At 42.9% G+C, this 25,641-nt stretch overlaps 1 protein-coding gene across 1 annotated transcript; it reads left to right on the forward strand.

Moving 5' to 3' along the window:
• Positions 1–2,234: 2,234 nt before the first annotated feature.
• Positions 2,235–25,370, forward strand: LOC116506960 (vomeronasal type-2 receptor 26-like). The gene is made up of 7 exons (XM_032214860.1): positions 2,235–2,475; positions 16,784–16,817; positions 18,016–18,157; positions 18,557–19,360; positions 22,633–22,851; positions 23,019–23,145; positions 24,466–25,370. The coding sequence occupies exons 1-7, from the start codon at positions 2,235–2,237 to the stop codon at positions 25,368–25,370; spliced, it is 2,472 nt and encodes an 823-aa protein (XP_032070751.1).
• The last annotated feature ends 271 nt before the right edge of the window (positions 25,371–25,641 follow it).

Below are 25,641 nucleotides of genomic sequence, written 5' to 3' on the forward strand. Positions count from 1 at the left end.
GATATTGTAACTTTCACCTGCCATGCTTGCTTCAAACACGTAAGCTGGCAGATTCTGCAAATTCTCCTTTCCTGTACAGGGTTTTTTCTCTTTCGGAGGGACCTTGTCTGGTTTGTGGATCTGGCAGTCAAAGACCCACTCCCACCATCGCGGGAGAAAGACATTCCTTTGTGGGTTCAAAGGGTCTAAAGACATGAGACACAGCTGAATTCGGAGATATCCCTGGTGGTCTCTAAAATGCAAAGCCCCATGGAAGGGCTTTATAGCTTTCAATAGATATTCAGATTTCATCACATTAAATTTCCAATTGGATGTAAGGATCCAGACATTCAGAAATGATTTTTCTGTCAATGTTTCATAAACTAACACAACAGTTGTACATTTCTGATGGTACTAGAGTCTCCAAATAGAATAATCACTTTGGCTTTAGACCAAGTGTTTAAAATATGGATTCCTTTCGAACTTGGACTATTAGCAAAATCAGAATTCATCATTTGAGTGAAGGCCAGGCAGATCTCCTTCTCCTTGAGCATTGGCATCACAGATGAGATGAAATGTTCTCCACTGTCATCATCAGGGGCCACCAACCCAACCCAGTTCCACTGGAAATACAGGAGCAGCTGGACTAATCCCATATACTGAGGAAATTCACTGGGATTAATTTGGAAGAAAGAAGGATAAACTCTTCTGTCTCCCTCAGTGAACTCAAACCAACACCAAGCTGGAGAAAGTGAGAAACCTCTTTAAAAGACAAAGTATATTTTAATGCTGACTTTAAGGGTCCCCATTGTATGTTTTATTGTCCCAATACTCAGGTTTATCCACTTTCAATGGCAGGCTTCTCTTCCTCCCTTCTTAGGAAGAGCCACCAATTACCTATTTTGCCTGGTTGTGATTGATGAAGTCAAAGGAACAAACCATCCACCTGATGCAGAGAATAAACTGAACTGAAAGGTACAGAAACATGATAAACTATGAAAGTCAGGAAGTGCTTCTTCTTTCAGAATTATATCAATATTATTAGTGGTTATGTAAAAATGTATCTTGCATATAAAATGTGTCCCCCCAACACCTCCTTTTCTGTTGTTTTTCTATTACATATTATATTCCCCTTACCTGTGGGACCTTGAAGAGGCTGAAGATGGATGCCATCTGCCTTGAGGATTTGGCGTTGTCACCTCCAATGACAGAGAGCAGGGTGTCCTGCCTGTCACATTTGTAATCTGGAACCATTCGGCCTCGTGTAGACAGAAGAGAGAGGCTGTGAGGAAATCTCCCTGGAATCTGGGCATTCTCATAGACCTGGAAGCCAAGTGTGATGTTGGGGAGGAGATCCAGATCCTTGTTCACCTCTATGACAACAAACATCAAGGCCAAGATGTGCTGGTAGTATTGGGGTGTGAGTCTATGGAGAGAGAAATATTGGGGAACATTAAATTTTGTGTGATTTTGTGTGCTGGTGAAGTTGGACTTGCCATTTTTGTGTGTCTTTGGAACCAGAGTTTCATCACTGGAGGCTTTCAAGAAGACATTGGATTTCCATTTGTCAGAAATGGTGTAAGGTCTTCTGCTTGGATGGGGGGGGGGGTTGGTCAAGATGACCTCTAAGATTCCTTCCAAGTCTGTTCATCTGTAATCTCTTTCATTCAGCTTGGATTGATTTGTGAGGAATGAGAAAAGCGTGTCTGTCCATATCTCATATCATTTTATCACCCTCTGTTCTCCCTCCCTTCTTCACTTGGCTGAAGCCCTCCACATGGGGGGAGAGGCACAGATTTACTAAGATTTACTAAGAGCCATTATTCATAAGCTTTGCTGACTTCTAAACTGAGTGGGTTTTTTTGTAGTACCCCACAGTGGCAAAGATTGAACTTTTCTTTGAGGGTTTTTTCCTGTGACTTTATGTTCAAAGTAATATTACAAGTCAACTTCTTCACCAGGGCAGTGAGTATCATAGGTGCTGTCCCTCCTAACCTTTAAGTTGTATCTCACTTTTCTCAGAAGAGTTCTGGCAAGTTAGGAAATTCTAGCCTATTTCAATTTTCCTCTTCATTGAGACAAGGACAAAGATCTGAAGATCCCTAGAACAAGCATTTCTTGTCCTAACACTATTTTATTTGGACTAGATGACACATACAAACCTGGTATCACAAAGGTTTGCAACATTATCAGTAACCATCATACACCAACTCTCCCCTGATGAAATCATTGGAATTTCCAGAGTTCAAGAAACGATGGCTGATTGGCCCCACAGTTTTGTAGAGGTTTGCAAGAATGAGTCCAGCAAATGCAAATTCATTTATACAATAAACTCAATTGCGAGTACCAACTGCAACCATAACAAATTTTGCTCATGGCCTGACCTATCCATACTGCAACGAGCCCACTCTCGCAAACTCTGTGCAGAACTCAAAAGACGTCAACATCAAGGAGATACTGACTTATACATTGACTACCACACTGATTGCATCAAAAGTAAGTCCCATAGCCCATCACCCAGCATCCAACTCCCATCATCCAAAACTAGGTACATATGCCCCTAACTTCCTCATTACCAACCATACTGACCTTAAATGCAAGCTAATTAACACAAGAAGCATCATAAACAAAATGCCTGAGTTCCTCCTCTAACTACATATGGCTATGTTCAACATTATATTTGTCTGCAAAACATGGTTGAAACCACCCCTCCCTGACTCCATTATCAAAGTAAGAGACTCCCATGTTTACCGAACTGATTGTGAAATCCGTAGAGGAGGTGGAGTTGCTATCTTCTATAAAAAGTCACAAAATCTAAAAAATATTCAAGTTAAACATGAACACGCTCTTCCTAAGACCATCATATGCGGGTTGTCCTTAAATACCATACTTTGCTTCCTACTATGTTACAGAGCCCTTAATTAGAACATCGTACATGCTAACAAGTTAACTTCACTAACATGGGCCACCTCCTACCCACACCTTTTATCTTTCTGGGTGACCTCAATCTATCTCTTATTAACTGCCCTAAATGAATGTACAACTGAACCCATATATGCAACCGATACAATGCTGTTACTAATCTGGGACTGGATCAACTAGTAATTAACAACACTAGACTCAACAACTGCCTTGATCTCCTCTTCTGCAACAGTTTAAACTCAGTTTATGGACTACAAATAAAAGAACCCTTTTCCAACAGTGACCACAGCATGATTGACTTTTGTCCCAATATACGCCCTTACAAAAATCACCATAAAGATGGGATACCTGATTATAACTTTTTAAAAAGCCAACTATGATCTCATAGACACTGATCTCTCATCTCCTGATTAGCAAGTTCTATTCACTGACTGTAATACTGATCATTATAACATTTTTTTGCTCAAAGTCAAAAAAGTCGTTAATCTTTACGTACCACTAATAACCCCCAAAACCAGGAAAAACAAATTAACCAAAACAATAAGGAAGCTCCAATCCCGCCCCCCCCCAAAAAAATATCTTTGGCAAAAAACCCAGACTGGCTACTTAGCTAACTTTAAAAGCCATTACAAAAACTTATGCCATCAAATAGAGACTGAATGCACCAATTATCACATCAATCAAAAAGAAAATCTTCTGCACATGAAATCCACCCACACCTTCTATAATTTTGTAAACAACCAACTTAAAGACTCGAGATCCATCCCATCCCCAACAGGACCCAATGGCAAAGACTGTAATGATGAAGCGGTTAAAGCAAACCTCTTTAACATATTCTTCAGCTCAGTCTTTGTAAACAGGAATGCCCAATATTTCCTAGTTGTAACACAAATAATTACAATGAACTAACACAAATCAATTTTACAGAAGATAATGTAGAAAAGGCACTATGCAGCCTAAAATTGTCTCTATTTATAGACCTGGTGGAGGATGTGCATACTTCTTAAAAAAGTTTCCACTGCCATGGCTGAACCTCTAATCATAATCTTTGAAAAATATTTCAGGACCAGCTCCATGCCCAACCTATGGTCATTAGCCACAGCCATCCCTATCTTCAAAAAGGGGGAGCCCAGCCTAGTTGAAAATTACAGACCAATCTCTTTATGTTGCATCACTTGCAAAGTCATGGAGTCAGTCATAAACCAATCCGTTACCCTCCACTTAGAAACAAACAAACTACTCTCTAACAAACAATTTGGTTTCAGAAAAAAGTGTTTTGTAATCTGCAACTCCTACACTGCAAAAAAATATGGACAACACACTCAATCATCAGGGCAAGGCAATAGACGCAATCTACATAGACTTCTGTAAAGCCTTTGATTCAGTGGTACACTACAAACTACAACTAAAACTGAAATAGTATGGTGTCTCTGAACCCCTACATAATTGCATAGCTACATTCCTGTCAAACAGGCAACAAGTGGTCAAAATAGGGAGTGCCCTATCAAATCCTGCACCTGTTAACAATGGTGTCTCCCAAGGCAGGACCAACACTCTTTATACTTTACATAAATGACCTTTGTGAGGTCATTATAAGCAACTGCATTCTCTTTGCTGATTATGTAAAACTATTTAACACCACGGCAATGCCACCCTTCACCCTTCACAAAGACCTTGACTATGTGTCAGAATGGTCAAACAATTGGCAACTACAAATCTCAACTGACAAATGCTCTGTCTTACACATTGGCAAAAAGAATCAGAACACCAAATACAAGCTGGGTGGATACGACCTTGTAGATTATCCTCACTCTGTCAATGACCTTGGAGTAGTCATATCTAATTATCTAAGCACCAGAGCCACTGTAACATTGCCAAAAAAGGCATAAAGAGTGGTTAACCTAAACTTGCATAGCTTCTTCTCTGGTAATATTATACTGTTAACCAGAGCACACAAAACATTTGCTAGACCAATTCTCGAATACAGCTCATCTGTCTGAAATGCGCACTGCATATCAGATATTAATACAATTGAGTGAATCTAGAGATATTTCACGAGAAAAATCCTCCACTCCTCTGCTCACAACAGAATACCTTAGGCCACTAGGCTTGAAATTCAGTCTGACCTAAGCATAGTACACAAAATTATCCGCTACAATGTCCTACCGTCAATGACTGCTTCAGTTTCAACCACAGCAATACACGAACACACAATAGATACAAACTCGAGGTAAAGCACTCCAAACTTGATTGCAGAAAATACAACTTCAGTAACAGAGTGGTCAATGCCTGGAATGCACTACCTGACTCTGTGGTTTCTTCCCTAAAGCCCCAAAACTTTAACCTTAGACTGTCTACTGTCAACCTCACCCCATTCCTTAGAGGTCTGTAAGGGGTGGTACATAAGTGCACACATGCCTACCGTCCCTGTCCTAATATTCCCTTGTATTTGTATTTGTACTCATTTCAAGTATTCATAGTCATGTTTATACTTACAGTGTATTTGTTATCTAATAAATGCTTGATGAAATGAATGAATGAATGAATGAATGAATGAAAGAATGAATGAAAGAATGAATAATACATACATACATACATACATACATACATACATACATACATACATACATACATAAATACATAAAAATTTCTGAAAGGAGGCCTTACATCCAGAGGGAAGAAAACAATCACCTACATTTTTCCCCTCCAGGTAAAACTTACACAATGCCAATATTAAGCCGCAATGGGTACCCATGAAAATCTGGTATTTTGGACTTCACAAAAGTTACCAGGGGCAAATTCCCTCCAATAATCAGATTTCCAGGTCTGTAAAATTCCCATTGATCTCGGACCTTTACATGTTTTGGCAATGCACATATGGTTTGTATCCTCTTAGCAGTAACTGAAGGAAGGAGCCAGAAGAGCAGAAGCAGTGGCAGGAGAGGCAGCCCAGCCATTCTCCTCACAATCCGTCCTAGATCAAAAATCAAGGTTAGTGCAGAAGCTGAATTGCAGGGAGCATCAGAAATCTCACCAGATTTACATAGTTGAGCCTTCCTTGTCAGCTGGATGGCGCCAGGGCAAATTTATCTGATGTCTCTTCGCATTAAAACATTTGTATTGTATTGCTTTATTTGCTTCTATCTATCTTATTCTGAAATTAGACTATGTTCTGTATTCTATTGCAATTATAAGGTCACAAGAATAATCCATCAATGAACTACTATTATATCAATCATGAAGGTCAGTTGAGTCTCAACAAACCCCAAAGCTAGCTTTTTGGAAGACAAGGTAAGGTCCCTCCCCACTGAAAAACCAGAGCATGGTTTGTAAAGCAAGTTTTATCTTCTAAGATTCTTCTGGGTTGAAATCCAGAGGGAATACACGAAGAATTATTGTTCTTCTGCTAATTATAAGGAAAACAAATTGTCCTACTTACTCAGCAACAGGTGTTGGTTCCACCTGAGATAGGAAAAACATGTTTGTGTCTCTTGTTGCTAATCCACAGAGCAGATGGACTTGAGAGTCAAGGCGAAGTTGTGGTTTTGATTGACATGAAAGTGAGCACCTGCACACAAGATGGAGTTTTGCCTGTGCCATAGTATTTTCAGACAGAATGGGTTCTAATGGGGCATGGTAACAGTCAGCTGGACCCTAGTAAGAGTGAGCAATCACACCAATGTTTAAGTGTAAGAACTGGTGTAGTTACACCCACAAGACAAGGGATGGAACGGATTAATTGACTCATGAAATTTATATGGCAATCCATGTCGTGCAAAATGATTCTCAGCAGCATACAACAGTCCAGTAAAAACTGCAAATAAAGAGGACATTATTGCTTAAAACCTTTATACAACATTTATTAAAAGAGTTAGAATTATCGGGGTTCCCAAGTCTTCTAGCATGAACAGATTTGAGGGAACTTCAGAAACTTTGAGTAGAGTTGAGGCCAACCAATGGAGCTCAGCAACCAAAGGTATAATGAGATCTACCAGAAATATAATTGTTCTTATTCATGCATTTTGCACCAGCTGAAGTTTCTGGGTGGCCCATATGGAATGCATTGCAATAGCCCAACCAGGAGGTGACTATGGCATCCTTTGTCCTAGAATGGGTGCAACTGGCACATAAACAAAGTTGTGAAAAGGCCCTTCTAGCTATAACTGCCACTTGGTGCTCAAGCAGGAGTTGTGAGTCCAGAACAACCCCACATTTCTTGCAGGGTCTGTTTGGGGCTAATGCTACCCCACCCAGCACCATAGAGTGTGTAGTCCTAGAACTAGAGATCCCCCAAATCCAAAGCCATTCATGTCTTCCAAACATCATTGCTTTCTCCAGGGAATTTCCCTGAATGACATGGCCAAAGTAAGTGAGACTCAGTTTCATGGTTTCCTTCCAGCATCATGGCTGGTGTTACGTGGTCCAGTACTTGATTGTTAGCCACAGTTACTGTCCAAAAGGTTGTCCAATTAGTTAAGCATATCACATCACAATACTGAGACCTAAGGAGAAATGTTTTAATACTCTAAATTGTATTGTACCAAATCCAAAATGGAATTTCAAACAGGAACTAAAATGATGCGTCTTTGGACAGAAATGATAAAATGATCATCTAAACAAATAATTCCCTCAACACTGTCAAACTATTCACTAAGGCTGTGTTAATATTACTATTAGTCTTCTCATCATTCCTATCACCCTAGGCGCTACCACTTATGACTGCATGACGGTAACTTTGTTGCTTGTATCCTTAGGATTTATATTGATATAGATTATTTCCTGATTGCTTATTTGTACCCTATGATTATCAATAAGTGTTGTACCTTATGATTCTTGATGTATGTATCTGTCTTTTTATGTACATTGAGAGCATATGCACCAATCACGGCCAATAAAGAATTCTATTCTATTCTATTCTATTCTATTCTATTCTATTCTATTCTATTCTACTCAACTCTACTCTACTCTACTCTACTCTATGGTTTGGTTATGGTTTAATTTATTTGTATGCCACCCTTTTCCCCTGAAGGGACTCAGGGCAGCTCACAACTCAAAAAGTACAACAGAGTTACAAAAACATAGAAACCATACATAGTTAAAAGCACAACAATCATACCATTTCGAAGTGGGCAGCGAGTCTTTAGCCCCAGGCCTGTCGGAACAGCCAGGTTTGAGGGCTATGCAGAAGGCCTGGAGGGTGGTGAGGGTACGAATGTCCACGGGGAGTTCGTTCCAGAGGGTCGGAGCAGCCACAGAGAAGGCTCTCCTCCGGGTAGTCGCCAGTCGACACTGGCCGGCTGATGGAATTCGGAGGAGGCCTAGTCTATGGGATCTAATTGGTCTAGTGGAGGTAATTGGCAGTAGGTGGTCTCTCAAGTACCCAGGTCCAATACCATAAAGGGCTTTGTAGGTGACAACTAGCACCTTGAAGCGTACCCGGAGATCAACAGGCAGCCAGTGCAGCTCGCGTAGGATAGGTGTTACGTGGGTGAACCGAGGCGCACCCACGATCGCTCGCGCGGCTGCATTCTGGACAAGCTGAAGTCGCCGAATACTCTTCAAGGGCTGCCCCATGTAGAGCACGTTGCAGTAATCCAGCCTGGAGGTCACAAGGGCACGAGTGACTGTTGTGAGAGCCTCCCAGTTCAGGTAGGGACACAACTGGTGCACCAGGCGAACCTGGGCAAATGCCCCCCTGGTCACAGCTGACAAATGGTGTTCAAAAAGTCAGCTGTGGGTCCAGGAGGACTCCCAAGTTGCGGACACTGTCTGAGGGGCGTACTGTTTGACCCCCCAGCCTGAGAGGTGGAACACTTGTCCAATTAGTAGGAGGGAAGCACAGCAGCCACTCGGTCTTATCTGGATTGAGTACAAGCTTGTTAACCCCCCATCCAGTCCCTAACAGCCTCGAGGCCCTGGCACATCATGTCAATCGCTTCATTGAGTTGGCACGGGGCGGACAGATACAGCTGTGTATCGTCCGCATACTGGTGGTATTTTATCCTGTGCCGTCGAATGATCTCACCCAGCGGTTTCATGTAGATATTAAAAAGGAGGGGGGACAGGACCGAACCCTGCGGCACCCCATACGTTAGGGGCCTAGGGGTCGATCTCTGCCCACCGACCAACACCATCTACTCTACTCTACTCTACTCTACTCTACTCTACTCTACTCTACTCTACTCTATGCAAATACAATAGCAGTATGGAAGGGACCTTGGAGATCTTCTAGTCCAACCCCCTGCCTAGGCAGGAAACCAGAAATCAGATTGAAATGGTAATTTTCAGAAAAAGAAAGCAAATTCAGTATAATATTCTGTTGGAAAGAGGTTGGGGGGAGGGAAGATAAGTAAACTAAACCACTTGTCCATGAGATTCATGTAGGAAAGACCTTCCTAAAAGTTCTTTCAAAGATTGTCTGAGTTTTATAAAGTGGTCATTCCAGAGTGGAGATATGAACCTCAGAGCAAAAGAGAACATAGAGCAAGATGACCATTCTGACAGATGCTTTAATGGTCCTAGTGGGCATATTTGGAGAACCACCTCAGGTGGTTTCCTAAGGTTGTTTCTATGGATTAGCATGCTGTGTGACCCACCCCGTGTATTTCATTTGCAATGTTTTTCTAGTTGTGTGAAAGCAACCTCTGTCAACTTTAGCACACAGAACACGACTCAACCTACTCCAAAATTTATCAGATTTTTTTTTTTATTTCTGCATCAAAGAATAAAGAATGGCTCTCTCTGGCCAGTGAAGTCATAAATCAGGGCAGGCACTGTGAGGAAAATAAATCCATAGAGGAGTGGGAGAGTGTTAGCAAAACAGAAACAGAGAAGGAATGTTTCATAATTGGCATATCAAAAGGCAACCTTCAAGTGTCTTAGCAATATTTATACGAAAATGTAAGTCATGTGTTTCCTTTATTCAGGCAATTCCACCCCCCCCCTAGGAATACTAACAGTAGAGGTTTAGGAAAGTAACTTGGCTTTTGGTCATTGTGAATATTTATGCTTACCTACTTTATTACTTATGCCTATACATGAAATTGCCTGAAAATCATAGAGTGGAGTAGAGTAGAATCAAAGAGAACAGAACAGAACAGAATAGAAATAAAAATATCATTTTCTTCTGCTATCTGAAATGCATAAATATGTGTTCATCTTTTTCTTTGCAGGAGTTCCTGCATTATTTCGGGAGAGAATTCCTCCAGTGCATATGTTAATCGTAAATATAGCCCAACCTAAGTTGATGAAAAGTCCTACCAATGGGGAGGCCTGAGAGGAGAAAAATGTCGAAGACAACCCAATGGTGAGTGCACCCATCCATCCCTTCACCTTCCAAGCCAAGCTCCAAGTACCTGAAACAGGGGTGGAAGGGGAAGTTGAAGCAGTCGTGGACACCAGCTACACTCGATACTTAATCAGCATGTCGATTGTAAACTACGCATACACACAAGACCTCTAGCCTGGTGTGATGGTGGAACAATACACGTGGTGTTACGTGGACTATCAGCAAGACAACTGGTCAGACTTGCTGCCCTTCGCTGATGTGGCATACAACAATGCGGTCCACAGGAGCACTGGATTAAACCCTTTCCAGATTACCAGTGGCATGGAATTTGTTCCAATGCCTGAGCTACCTAGAGAACCTCCCTCCTCCATGTCTCTGAATGAATGGATGGACACGCTAAAGAAAGGATGGGAAAATACGAAAAAAGCTCTAGGAGATGCGGCAGAAATCTACAAGAAACAAGCTGATAAACACTGCTCACTCCCACTCCCCTTTCATGTAGTGGACAAAGTTTTTATATCTACCAATTACATAAGATTAGGAATGCCTAGCAAGAAATTTGGCCCAAAATTTCTAGGTCCATTCCCAATAGTGAAGATAATTAACCCAGTTACAGTTCAACTCAGTCTACCCAGAATTCTAGGGAAGATTTACCCAGGATTTCATTGTAGCTTGTTGAAACCAGTAATTGGGTCCAGCATAAGATCATTCACACAAGCTCCCCCTCCTCCTGTAGGGGTAAAAGGAGAAACACATTATGAGGTGAAAAAATCTTAGACTCCAGGCTGTATAGGGTCGCTTACAGTATTTAGTGCATTGGAAGGGGTACCCTTTGTCCGTAGCCACTTGGGTGAAAAGCTGGGACCTAAAAGCAGCTAAGTTAGTAAAACAATTCCATGATAAGTTTCCCGATAAGCCAAAGGATCTCCTTGGGGGTGGGGGAGAGGTGGTTAATTTTGTTATGTTAACTTTTATGTTATTCTCTTTTCAGGAAACGTTTTTCTTCTGAGGAGAGGCCGCCTGTCAGGCCTGCAGCCGGTTCCTTTTAGGATCTTTGGCCTGCCACACTCTCTCTTATTTTACTATGCTGTTTCATTAGTGGGGAATTGGGAGGGGGAATAGTAAGTTGTTGTCAAAATAAAAAAATCCTTTCTAGAAAGCCAAGGTCATTCTTTGTCTTCGCATCTCTGAGCCTGACCAGAACTGGAGGGGTGGAAATGCCAGCGAGGCAGTGGAAGATTGGACCATGTGATGGACTTGTGATGTGGGGGCAAGATCATTTAGATTTTTTATTTAGATTTTATTTAGCATTTATAGGCCGCCCTTTTCCCTGAGGGGACTCAGGGCGGCTTACAATAGTAAGGGAAGGGGAGTGAAAGACAAAATACAGGAAAAAAAATTGTGAGATAACTAAAAAGTACTAAAACACAACATTCACTCAGCATTCGGGAGGGGCAAGAAAATTTATCCCCAGGCCTGATGGGCTAGCCAGATCTTGAGGGCTGTACGGAAGGCCTGGACTGTGGTCAGGGTACGAATCTCCACGGGGAGATTGTTCCATAGCGTCGGAGCAGCAACTGAGAAGGCTCTCCTCCGGGTGGTCGCCAGTCGGCACTGACTGGCGGATGGAATACGGAGGAGGCCCGCTCTATGCGATCTGATGGGACGCAGGGAGGTTATTGGCAGGAGGCGGTCTCTCAAATAGTCAGATCCACTACCATGGAGCGCTTTATGGGTGGTAAGTAAGACCTTGAATTGCACCCGGAGATCTACAGGCAGCCAGCGCAGCTCGCAGAGGATAGGTGTTATGTGGGTGAACCGAGGTGCTCCCACAATCACTCGCGCGGCCGCGTTCTGTACTAGCTGAAGTCTCCGGGTGCTCTTCAAGGGCAGCCCCATGTAGAGCACATTGCAGTATTCCAGCTTAGAGATCACAAGGGCTCGAGTGACTGTCGTGAGAGCCTCCCGATTCAGGTAGGGCCGCAACTGGCGCACCAGGCGAACCTGGGCAAATGCCCCCCTGGTCACAGCTGATAGATGGTGATCAAAACTCAGCTGTGGATCCAGGAGGACTCCCAAGTTGCGGACCCTATCTGAGGGGTATATATTTTGTCCCCCCAGCCTGATTGATGGTACGGTGGTCAAATTATTGGGAGGAAAACACAACAGCCACTCGGTCTTGTCTGGGTTGAGCACCAGTTTGTTTGCTCTCATCCAGTCTTTAACAGCTTCCAGACCCTGGTTCATCACGTCCACCGCTTCATTGAGTTGGCACGGGGCGGACAGATACAATTGTGTATCGTCCGCATATTGGTGATACTTTATCCCGTGCCTCCGAATGATCTCGCCCAGCGGTTTCATGTATATGTTAAATAGGAGGGGGGACAAGACCGACCCCTGTGGCACCCCATATGTTAGGGGCCTCGGGGACGATCTCTGCCCACCCACCAACACCGACTGCGACCTGTCCGAGAGGTAGGAGGAGAACCACTGCAAAACAGTGCCGCCCACTCCCACCTCCCGCAGTCGTCGCAGAAGGATACCATGGTCGATGGTATCGAAAGCCGCTGAGAGGTCAAGGAGAACCAGGATGGACGCAAAGCCTCCATCCCTAGCTCTCCAGAGATCATCGGTTAATGCGACCAAAGCGGTTTCTGTGCTGTAACCTGGTCTGAAGCTGGACTGGAAGGGGTCAAGATAGTTTGCTTCCTCCAAGGTACGCTGAAGCTGGAGGGCAACCACTTTCTCAACAACCTTCCCCACAAAGGGAAGGTTGGAGACTGGGCGGTAGTTATTAAGAACAGCTGGATCCAAAGACGGTTTCTTCAGAAGGGGTCTCACCACCGCTGCCTTAAGCTCAGTGGGGAAGTGCCCCTCCCGAAGAGATGCAACAACAACCGCTTGGATCCAGCCTCGTGTCACCTCACTGCTGTTGGCAACCAGCCAGGAGGGACACGGGTCCAGTACACAAGTGGAGGTACTCACAGCTCGCATAGCCTTGTCCACATCCCCAGAGGCAACTTCCTGAAACTCAACCCAGAGATGGTTTGCCAAGTCTTTCCCCTGTGTCTCAGCTGGCTCTGCAAGAGTGGAGTCCAGGTCCGCTCGAAACCGGGCAACTTTGTCCGCCAAGAACTGAACATACTCCTCAGCCTTACCCTGTAAGGGGTCCCCCGTCTCCCTCCTATTTAGGAGGGAGCGGGTTATCCTAAACAGGGCTGCTGGGCGGGACTCGGCGGACGCTACCAAGGAGGCAATGTGTGTTCTTTTTGCCGATCTTAAAGCTCGAGTATACTCCTTGGTGCATGCTGTTACAAGTGCCCGGTTCAATTCGGACCTGTCTGATCTCCACAAGTGCTCTAGGCGTCTCCTCCGGCGCTTTATCTCCCGGAGCTCCTCGGTGAACCAAGGAGGCCTCCGGGGGCCGCTGACCCGGAGGGGCCGTAGTGGCGCAATCTGGTTTAGAGACCCCGAAGCTGCCGAGTGCCAGGCAGCGACAAGGGTCTCCACCGAACTGTGGGCGAGAGTATCTGGAATAACCCCAAGCTCCGTCTGGAACCTAACAGGGTCCATCAGTCGCTTGGGGCGGAACCACCTGGTCGGTTCCTCCTCCCTACGGTGGGGGTTTGGCCTCCGGAAGTCTAGTCTCAGTAGGTAGTGGTCTGACCATGACAGGGGTATGATCTCATTACCCCTCAGACCAAGATCATAACTCCACTGCTCCGAGAGGAATACGAGGTCGAGCGTGTGACCCGCTGAGTGGGTTGGGCCTCGAATTACCTGAGTCAAGCCCATGGCTGTCATGGAAGCCATGAACTCCTGCGCTCCATCAGAGCGTTCACCGAGCGAAGGCAGGTTGAAATCCCCCAGCACCATAAGTCTAGGGAACTCAACCGCCAGCTCGGCTACTGACTCGAGAAGCGAGGAGAGGGCTTTTGCAACGCAGTTGGGAGGCAGGTACGTAAGCAACAAACCCACTTGACCCTTGAGGTCCAGCTTCACCAGCAGGGACTCACACCCGACAAGCTCCGGAGCAGGGATCCTACGAGGTACTAAAGACTCCCGGGCTACTACAGCCACACCGCCACCCCTTCTCTGGGCCCTTGGCTGATGCAGCACCTGAAATCCATCTGGGCACATCTCTATGAGGGGGACTCCTCCCTCCGTGCCCAGCCATGTTTCAGTAATACATGCCAGGTCTGCGCCCTCATCAATTATCAAGTCCCGGATGAGGGGGGCCTTATGAACCACAGACCTGGCATTTAGCGACAGCAGCCTGAGACCAGGGTCCTGATTACTCGCGCCATCTGACCTTGGAGTGGGACTCCTAGGGCCGGAAGGAGGGATCTCTGTAATATAGCGAACCCTCCTTCCCCAATGATGGCCTGCCCTAAAGTCCCCGCCATATCTGCCTCTCCCTGTTATGACCGCAATGCTCCGACCCTCTCCCGTGGATATGGCCCCCCCCAACCACCCCAATGGCCCCCATATAACCCGCCAGGTCCTCCGAATCACTCATACTCAAACTCTCACACAAGCAGTCCTCACTAAAAGAATTAAAACACAAATACAGCTAAATAAAATAAAAGTGAGATCATTCATGCAACCAGACAATCCCATGCACTCGACATACCAGTTAAAATAAGAAAATGATAGGGTTGTGCAGGTTCAAGATAGTATTAAGTTCGTAGTAGTCCAACGTAATAATCCACCCTCTCCTGAGGGGGGGGGTTTTCACCCTAATGGGGGGCTCCACTCTTCTCCTTCTTCTATGCCCCAAAGAAAAGTCCACAGCTGGAAGGTCAAAGTTCGATAGTATAAAAGGCAGTCGTGTGTAATAAAGGGAAGGCAAAAATGCCTGATATTTATAAACAAAGATTGTTCAGTCTTATTCCCCTTAAAGTCCCAGAGGAAATCAGCGGACCACATAGGAGAAAGTCTCTTTCCTAGGGTTATATAATGTCCATAGTCCGGTGGGCCAAGATCTAAAGCTGGCCCCAGCTGCTCAAGGCAAAGGGGAGGAAAGCGATGGTTTTCTTGATACCCAAACCTTGTCCCTACTGCTGCCATGATCTGTTGTTCCCAATATTCCTAATAAACAATAACAAAGGAATAATGATTGAGGCAGCTGCGATGGTAAATGGGACAAGGCTGGGGGGAGGGAGGGGCGTCCAGACCTTCTTCCTCCTCAGATCGAAACGTCCTATTCAGGGCTCCGTCTTCCGTCCTCCGTTCAGTCCCCTAGCCAAACAGGCAAGCGGCCCAGGGACCCTAGGAGTGGACAGGCAGCTGGCAGCAGAGTCAACAGGGTAGAACGGGGGGGGGGATGTCCGAGGGGGGGGCTACGAGATGGTAAACGCAGCCAATCACCCCAACCACCCCAACCACAACTCCCAATGGTCTTCAGCAAGTTAATCCTCGCCTTCAAGATGGTAAAAAGATGGTAAAAAATTAATTAATTGAGCCCCCCAAGCTCTCCGCACCACTCCAAGCCTGTCACGACCAGCAGGGAGGGGGGGAGCGCCAAGAAGTTGCAAAACGCTGAAATTATCAGCGCGGCGTCGCCATCTTCTCTCCCGCGCCGCAGTCGCCGGACCAAGCCGCCGCAGTTCGTTACTCAGGGAGACAGCCACAATCAGTTACCGGTAAAATGCTGAGCCTTGTAAAAATCCTGGGACCAAATCCTTCCAGGGGGCTCCGTTGGTAGTACGAATGGACTCCGGAGGCTCTAGATATCTTTAGTCTTTAGCACTGGCTTCTGAGGAACAAGAAGCCAGGCAGCCATCCAAGTCCCGCACATGCGCAGAACTTTCAACTGGGTGGGAACCCCGGGAAGCTTTCAGACTCAGGTTTCCCGCAGAAGTACCAACATGTCTCTCTTAATAAATTGGAACTCTGAGGAAAGCTCTGCCTTGGACTCTGATTTAATTTTGTATGATATTTGGAATGCTGACACTCATTTTGAAACTGTAAGTTTCCTTTCGCATCTTGTAGTTTACTTATCAATTTCTTTTCTTTTTCTTTTTTCAATTTGTAGGCTAAACAACTTCCTGATTTATTAGCATTTTCAAAAAAGTTTTGTTTTGCTCTTATGATTTGTTGCGCCAATTCTTCCTTTTCTATTAAGTTCAGTTTGTGTTTTATTATTTCCATTCACTAGTAATTCTTACTTCATCTCAGTGGATTTCCAAAGATTAACCCTCCCTTAGCATAAAGAGGTTTGTGTCCAGTCCAAACATGTTTACTTAGCATGCTCTGAATAACATGGCTGGGTCTCTTCAGAGTTGGAGCTGAGATGAACGTTTATCTTGAAGACTTAAAACCTTACTTGAGCCCTCTGAAGTCATGAGAGCATCACACTCCCTACATCATCCTTTCTTGATTTGCTCTAGGAAGAGGGTCTCTCTCTGTGGCCAATGATTTGGCTTTTAATGTTGCTATGGTCCTTGCCTGCAGCCGTCCAGATGGTCCTGAGGCCAAACTGCTTCTGGAGGAGACCTTTCCAAGCACAGAAAGACTATTACAGACCTGGAGATCTCATTATCGGTGGAAACCTGCCTCTCTCAATTTCTGTAGTCCCATTTTTTACTTTAGATGAGCGTCCTGGTGATTGGGATGTCTATTATCTGTAAGTCTTTCCTTGATTGTCTTTTTATTCAGGGCAACATGGAAAGGGCAGACTTGAAGATGGGGCAGATTTAAATCCCACCTAGCCTCACACTGTTTCTCCTTGATGATTCAATCTCCTTCTAATCCCCTTCTCAAGCCCTCTGACTCTTCAGTGGAGAAGAATAGCTTGTCATACAAGGGAGTCAACCTTTTCTCCATATTTCTGTAGGTAAAGTGCACGTTGCAGAGAAGCCAATTTGGACTGAACTTAGGGAGAAATAATGCCAGGATCCTCTATCTTATAGTTGGACTAAATTCATCTTCCCATCTCATTATTCTGATGATCTGTAACACCATGCTTCATGCTTTCATTATATCAAATATAGAGAAGGTCTGTCTTTTGTCCCACCATGTCTCGCTTACCATAAATCTCCTTTAAATCCTGGGCAAGCCAAGAGAGTTTCTTGGAGAATCCCCAACAGAAAGAGTTCTGCATTCTGAGGCATTAAAAGGGCTTTTTCTAAGTGGATGTCACCCAGATATATCAGCTTAATCGTTACTATCCAGCAAAAAAATAATCTGGTCAGGCATTCAATTTAATTCTAATTTAATTTAATTTCAATCTCCTCTTAATCCTGGGCCCTTCTAGGTCAGCCAAGTGAGCTTCTTTGAGAATCCCCAACTGAAAGAGTTCCACATTCTGAGACACTAAAAGTGCTTTCCAGATTTATTGGGTAAATCATTGCGGGTCAGCAAAAGTCAATCTGGTCAGACTCTAATTTATTGGATTTATGAAGCCACCAAATTGAAAAGGACTCTGATAACATGATGGGTGAAGGGTGGGAATAAGTCCCTGAGAATGCAAGTTGTCAGCCTGTAAAGATTTCCAAGACTGGATATAATAAAGTGTGTAGCTTTAGCAAGATGATCAGCCTCATTTCCTTAACTGGAGTGAGAAATACATTTTGGAAAAGTCAATACTGACTTAAACTGAGTTCATGCTGTAAATGATAATTTCTGCACCCGCTCATAGAAAGGTGCTTCAGACTGAGGGAGAGACAACTGATTGACAGTAACCCTGTTTTCTGACAGCAGTAAAATAAATTGTATTGATCTGTTTTATGATTAACTCCTAGAATCCTGATAATGCTTTCTTAACCAAAATCTCCCTCCTGCTCCTGTCTAATTTTTGTCCTCCAACACATCCTCCAACAAAGACCTATTCCCAAGAACTACCAACATGTCCTGGCCTTGGCATTTGCCATTCAGGAGGTCAACACAGACCCACAGCTTCTCCCCAACATCACCCTGGGCTTCCGCATCTACCAAGAGAACCAGTATGCAAGCATGACTGAAGAGGTCAGCCTGTCTCTCCTCTCCAGCTGGGGAAAATTGTTTCCTAACTATAAGTGTGACACACAGGACAGCCTTCTCTCTGTCCTTGGGGGTCTCAACTCTAGAACCTCATACCAGATGGCAACCGTGTTTGGCTGTTTCAAAACTTCTCAGGTACTTGGACATGTAACATGATGAAAGGGGGAATGCAAATGTAATGTTGTATGTTCTGTCTTGTGTGGTTACTTCCAATAACCTGCAGAGCCAATTCTGTGACCTGTAGAAAACATCTCATGAAAGAGGAAGGTTGTGGGGATGAGGTCTAGAATAGGATAACCTACTTGTCTAGATAGTAACAAAAATACAGATACTATTTTCCTTGTTTAACTTCTTCCTTTTTCTCCATCCCCAACCTCCCTTCAGCTAGGGTATCGCTTCTCTGACCCTGCTCTGAGGGATAAGACTCAGTTCCCCACCTTCTACCAGATCGATCCCCAGTATCACCTGCAGAATGCAGCCATTGTCCGACTCCTTCTGTATTTCCAGTGGAATTGGATTGGGATTGTTGTTCAGAAATCAGAGAGCAGTGACCATTTCATCCAGATTTTTGATGCCACCCTGTCCCAGTATGATATTTGCATACAATTTGTGGAACAGATCTTGCCCGTAATCTCAATATTGAATATATTGCACAGGACTCAAATATATATGCTTCAGACAATTTTGAACAGTGATGCTCAGGTTGTGATTATTTCTGGGGACTCCAATGCTCTGCAAAGCGTTATAGTATCCCTCTATACTTATGAAGAAGAGAACCAGGCTTCTTCTGGGAAGGTCTGGATCCTGACCACCCAATGGGAATTTTCAGCTATTGGCTATCACTACGATTGGGTGAAATTAAAGTCCCTCCATGGTGCTTTGTCTTTCACGGTCCACACAAACCCAGTGTCAGGATTCAAAGATTATCTCTGGGCTCTGAATCCACACGAACCTCACGGAAACGTCTTTCTCCCTGAATGGTGGGAAGTTGTATTTGACTGTGATATGTTGAAGGCAGGTGTGTCCTCACCTGGTGGCCGAAGGGTTTGCACAGGGCGGGAGAACCTGGACACCCTCCCGGCTTCTGTCTTTGATGGAAAGATGACTGGTTTCAGCTACAGCATCTACAATGCTGCCTATTCTGTGGCACACGCATTACAGGCTGCGTATACATGGGAATCACGACGGGTATTGAAGAGGGGCAGAAAGAAGCCACAACTGCTCTCTATGAAGCCCTGGCAGGTAACTCTCATCTTCAGGTCTTCCCTTTTGGCCAAGGAATCTTTCTTTCTCTTGGTTACCTTCACTTTGCACTAAGTATTTCTTTGTCTGGTCTACCCAATTATGGGGCAGAACATACTGCTTCCATTTCTGCCTTTCAGTCCCAATCCAGGAGCCTTCACAGACAGTGACTTTCATGACAAACTATTTTTGTGTCGAATTTATGTTTTATTCCTTTATTTCTTTGTCTGTGAAACATAAATTCTTCACTTTGCACTCTTTTAGGATTTATGAACTTTTGCCTTTAATCTCCACTGTCTTGTCTAAGTACTTCCCCCACCCTCTTTTTACAAAAATCTCATATCTTGAAATTTACAGAAATTTTCCCTGTTGTCTCCAGACGATTCGTAAGGGAAACAATAAAGTAAATAAGAATGAGAAAACTTAGAGAAACTTCCAAGCAGGAACATGCAATATTGATGGATCTCATTACTTGGATTAACTGCTTAACCAATGAGATTTTACAGAGGAGTCACCTGGCTCTGCAGTTTTCCTATTAATTTACTTTTTCTAGCACTTTTCTTTCCCCTTCACAGTAGCGTTTAGGTCCAATCCTTGAAGCTGAAGATGTAGCCGCTCCAGAAATGGAACTTTCATTGTCTCAACTTCCATTTCAGTTGGGATTCTGGTGTAACAACAAGTCATCGTTTAAATGGAATTAAGTCTCAAATTTAATAGGTATATTTTGCTCCCTCCACGCTTTCATTTGACATGAAAATTGTTTTTCTTAACCTTAAAGTGAAATATATTTTCCTTATTTGCCAAACATTATTTTCTCTATCAACTAAGAAAACACTTGCTACTCCAGTTCTGCAGCTGCGTATAATAAAGTAAAAGGAATAACAGATTGTCCCTTTTTTTAAACAATTTTTATTTGTTTTTAAACAAAGACAAACAAAGATAAAAATAAAAATAAAAGACCCATCTTCCATTACAAATTGTAGAAAATATGTCAGTTGGTTACAGTATTTCCATGCATCTCTTCCATAGTCACCACCTGCTTTTCATATCAAATCGCATATTTTAAATTCACCTATATTCATGTATATCACAATTATTATATCTCAACCTGAATTTGACTATAATTGTTTTTATGTCCTTTTATATATAATATTCAAAATCTAGAATAGGATTACATAATAACATTCCATTAAATCATCCTAAAATCATCCAATCACAATACAACTTTATAACATATTCTAGATAAAGCTTTTAAACCTCCTCTCATAATCTCCATATATTGTTTATATAAAATTTCATATTATCAAACTGATATATCTATATGTGTTGTTATCACTATTAATCATTATTTACCTATAGCTAGTAAACTACATTTAGCTTAATTTTTATTATACATTTTCATTGCATCAACCTGTATCCCTCCAGTGATAGTACAATCTTATATCTCTTGCCATTTGCAGCATTAATGTTCTAGTTACTTTCTTAATAAATCTTATATAAACCTCCCTTGGCAACATGCTGTTCCTTTTGTATCTCACAAAAGCTTGAAACCCAATATCTGCTCTTTCTATCAGTTTATCTTTGGTTATCACTAGTGCTTCTATCAAGATTTCTCTCCTTATCTCTGTCAATTTTCTCTCTTTTCTTCTTCTGTGCTTTGAAGTCTGGGGTAGAGTTCCAATCTATCCATCTTCTCTTTCCATCTTCCGTTCTTGCCATTACCAACCACACTCACTTTATTTTTAGTATCTCTTTGCTTCTTTTTTCCTTCCATCTTTTGAACTCTGTCCTCCACTTTCTTCATTTGGAAAACATCCTCAATTTCTCCATCCAATTTTTCTGTTTTGTATTCCATATTCTCCAAATTCTTTTCAATTCTCTCTGTTACAGCTAACAGATTTTGAATTTCAAACATAATCATTTGCAATGTTACAGTTTCTTATTCCTGCTGGGCCATTCTTTAAATTTTGCAGATAATGCCACTATAGGGTTCAAGGCTATTTAATACACTTCAAAAAGGTTATTATCTTTCAAGTCAAAATGTTGTCTTCTCTCCAAAAGCTAGTGATAGAACTTCCAAAAGGCACCTGTATAAGCAACTTGTGCACTTCCTACTATCACTGTCAGTAAACAAGCTGAAAGAACCTTGAATCTCAAGTGATCAAAGAGAAAGAAGGAAAAACAATGTATCCAGCCTCCAGCCTCTAAGTGGCAGTGTAACTGTTTTTCCTCCTGTAGTTACAACTCTCTTTAATCCTTCTTATTTTCTTCTTTATATTCCAAGATTAAGAAAGAAAAAACCCTTAAATTGAGATAAAAAACAATCCAATCAATCCAGTCAGGCATTATAAAAAAGAAGGGGAATTTTAACCCATAGATATAAGCAAAAGTGAAAAAAGAAGAAGAAAAAATTAATCCATTCAGTTTAAAAAACAGGGAGCCTCTGAAAAAGTTCCATCCGTAAAAAAAAAAGAAATTAGAAACTGGATAACACACTAAGTTCAGTGCAGACCAATCTTGCCGTCTACATTCTTTTGTCTTCAATTTTAATTTAACTTAAAAAATTTTCTTGGGTAGTCTCTTTCTCTAATAATAAAATTTCCTCACCAATTCAACACACTTTCTCTTTCTGATTTCTTCCCGTTCCGGAGCTGTCCCAAATTCAGCAGCTTTGTTAGCTGCATTTCTGTCGCCCCAAAAAAAGGGCTATTCCTGGATCTTTCAGGGTCTCTTAAAGGCCTATCCAGGAAATGCTGGCTAATCCCATCTCTGTTTCATGTCGCATTCAGAATAATATTCCTTCAACATATTGCAATTTTAAAAGAAATCATCTGTCAGTTAGCCTGCTGTTTGCTGCCATAGAAAAGGGGAAAGAGATCAGTGGATAATTTTTCATTGCAGCTTTGCAACTATGGCCTGGACTTAGCATATCACTTCAAGGTCATTTCTTCTAGCTTTGGTATGCAGCATCCCTCTGGTTGACTAGCTACAAGGGGGCTGGACTGTACAGTTTGTTTCAAGTTGCTGTTTTCGTGCGCTTTGCCTCAGAGCTTGCCTGGAATTTTTTGCTTTTGGATTGTTCCTAATAAAAGTACTTTTCTCTAAATTTCTGGAGCTAAGGATCTTTCTTTCCTAGGAAACAGCTCTGATAATCTCTTTATACCAACTCTTTTCCCTTTTATGAGCTTGTTCTTTGTTTGCTTGTTTTGCAATTTCAGATCAACGCTTTCTTGAGAAACATGGTTTTTAACAACACTGCTGGGAATGAAGTCTCCTTTTCAGAAACTGGGATGAAATATGAAGGATTTGATATCCTCAACTGGGTCGTCTTTGCAAATATGACGATCCTTCGAGAGAAAGTCGGATGGGTCAATTCCGAGGCTCGTTCAGCTGAAGGTTTCAGCATCGATCCTGATGCCATTGTGTGGGCCAACCAGGTGGGGACCAGATGCTGCTTCCAGGGCTAAGGAAAACTGAGATAAGAGAAGGGGCTGTTGAGGTGGAAACTGTGATCAGAATGGAGCGAGAAGGAGGCACTTTTATGCAGATCATGTAGCCGAGCTGAATGTTTCTCACCTCTCAACACTAAAATCTCTCCTTCCAGACAAAGCCTTTCTCCCGATGTGTGAAGCACTGCCTTCCAGGACAGGTCAGGAAAGTGGCAGAGGGGAGGCCCATTTGCTGCTATGAATGTGTTTCTTGCCCAGATGGGACCATCTCTAATCAAACAGGCAAGTTGTTCAAGAAGTCCCTCAAAGCCGAATGAGGAGGTCTGGCAAGGCTGGATGGAGAGGATTGAAGGAGAACCTGAGAGAGCAAATCAGTTCTGCCAAATCAAGATGATGCAATGTAAAGAGTGGCCCATTGAACTCAGCCTTATTTAAGGGTCTTCTGCTTGAGTGGGGGTTGGACTAGAAGACCTCCGAGGTCCCTTTCAACTATGTTATTCTTTATTCTGTACATTATTAGCAGCAGCTTTTCAAGATTATGGGGGTAAAATTTCCATGTCTTTTAGGGGAATAGCCAGTCTTAGCCCTAAATGAAGGACTGAGTGAATGAATGAACCAACAATGACATATTATCCCAAGATGAAAGGAAGAAATCTACAAATCAGAATAATTGCATTGCTGTTCTGAGTTTTCTGCCTTACAAGCTTTCTTTGCTAAGAAAAAAGAAACAATTATAACCATGTTGAAAAAGGAGAAGTGATAGGAAAGTTTTAAACAGTTTTTGATAGTTTCTAGGGTTTCCACAGAAGGCTTTGGAAAGAACCCACAATAACTTTGGTCAAACTTAATCAACCTAGTTAATCTACTTAATCAACCTAATCAAACTTTATCAGCCTTAATCAACCTGTTCATAGGTCTCAGCAGAACTTTTAGTTGATGGTTCTGACCTTTCTTAACCCCATGGACCATCTTCCCCACCTCTCAGCTATTAATGCACGGTAGTTTCATGCCAAAATTTTAAGTTTCCCTACCAGAATTCCCATTCCTGCTATCACATCACATTGAAAAAAATCCAACTACCCATTTTTCCTGAAGGGGTGTGGTATGGGGTTTAAGCTTTATTATTTGGTGGGGTGGGAGTTGCTTGTTCTTTCAGTATTATGAATCTGCCAGGAAATTGTTAGAACTTTTGGAGAAAACCGAAGGCCCCACTATCTATGTTTGCTAAACTTTCCTGCAAAAATCTCTGAAGGTGAAGCAGATGAGACACATATAAACAAATGAGCAGGATTGCTGGCTGACAGGACTATCGGTCTTCTGTGGGTTCCAGTAGAAACTGGGGTAAACAACAGTTGGCAATCTGTCTCGCAGTAAAAGCCACAGGAATCATGGAAGTGTCTAAAGACTGGAGGGAGCTTTTATTTTCCTCCACCAAATTGACCAGCTGGAGCTGAATAGATCTCAGGGTCATCATGAATGAAGTGTAGTTTGCCCTTTATAATGCACTACAGTTAGCACAGTGGGTCATTCCATCTTTATCTTTGTGGGTTGGTCATTGCAGAGAAGGGGAAATCATGTTCAGACAAAGACTTTTGATTTCAGATGCAGTCCAGTGTGACCCTTGCCCAGAAGACCAATATCCCCATGAGAGCAAGAACCATTGCATTGCCAAGAAGCTCCACTTCCTTGCCTATCAAGATAACTTGGGATACGCTTTAGTTTCTCTCACTCTTTTTCTCTTTGTGACCACATCTACAGTCTTTGTGGTTTTCCTTAAACATCGTGACACACCAATTGTCAAGGCCAACAACCGAGACCTCACCTACATCCTCCTCGTGTCTCTGCTTCTCTGCTTCCTCTGCTCTTTCCTCTTCATTGGTCGACCTGGGAAGCTCACCTGTCTCTTCCGACAAACTTCCTTTGCCATTCTGTTTTCCCTTGCAGTTTCCTCTGTGTTGGCAAAAACTGTCATGGTAGTTTTGGCCTTCATGGCAACCAAACCAGGGAATAGGACAAATAAATTCTTAGGAAAGCCTCTGACCAACTCTATTGTCTCAGTCTGTCCCCTGGTCCAAGCAATTATTTGTGCAATCTGGTTGGTAACCTATCCCCCATTTCCCAACTTGGACTTCCACTCCTTGGTTGGAGAGGCCATCTTGGAATGTAATGAAGGCTTAGCATCAATGTTTTATGCTGTCCTTGCCTTCCTGGGTTTCCTGGCTATTATCAGTTTCATGGTGGCCTTTCTGGCTAGGAAGTTGCCCAACAGTTTTAACGAAGCCAAGTTCATTACTTTTAGTATGTTGGTCTTTTGCAGTGTTTGGATCACCTTCCTCCCCACCTACCTGAGCACCAAAGGGAAGTCCATGGTAGCTGTGGAAATCTTCTCTATCTTGGCCTCTGGGGCTGGTCTCTTGGCTTGCATCTTTTTTCCCAAATGTTATATTATCCTACTGAGACCCCATCTTAATTGTAGAGAAAATATCATGAGACACAAAAATCTCTGATTTATGCAGAGATTTGAAAATTTTAATTTGACTTTAGGGTATTTTTGTACTTGATCTGATTTCTAAAAAAAGTTGTGACATGAGAGGATAGATAGTTCTTTAAATAATTGGAAATGAAGTGATGTAAATAATCACAGACTATTTGTTAATCAACCACATTTTTATTTTTCATTGATGTCCGTTCACCCCAGTGAGGCCCCATGAACAACTTGGAAATATGATTTGATGTTAAAGGTCTATTATCATCAAAAGTAGCTTTAAAAATATGGTG

This window comes from Thamnophis elegans, chromosome 1 (genome assembly GCF_009769535.1).
Source record: "Thamnophis elegans isolate rThaEle1 chromosome 1, rThaEle1.pri, whole genome shotgun sequence".
Classification (NCBI taxonomy): domain Eukaryota; kingdom Metazoa; phylum Chordata; class Lepidosauria; order Squamata; family Colubridae; genus Thamnophis; species Thamnophis elegans.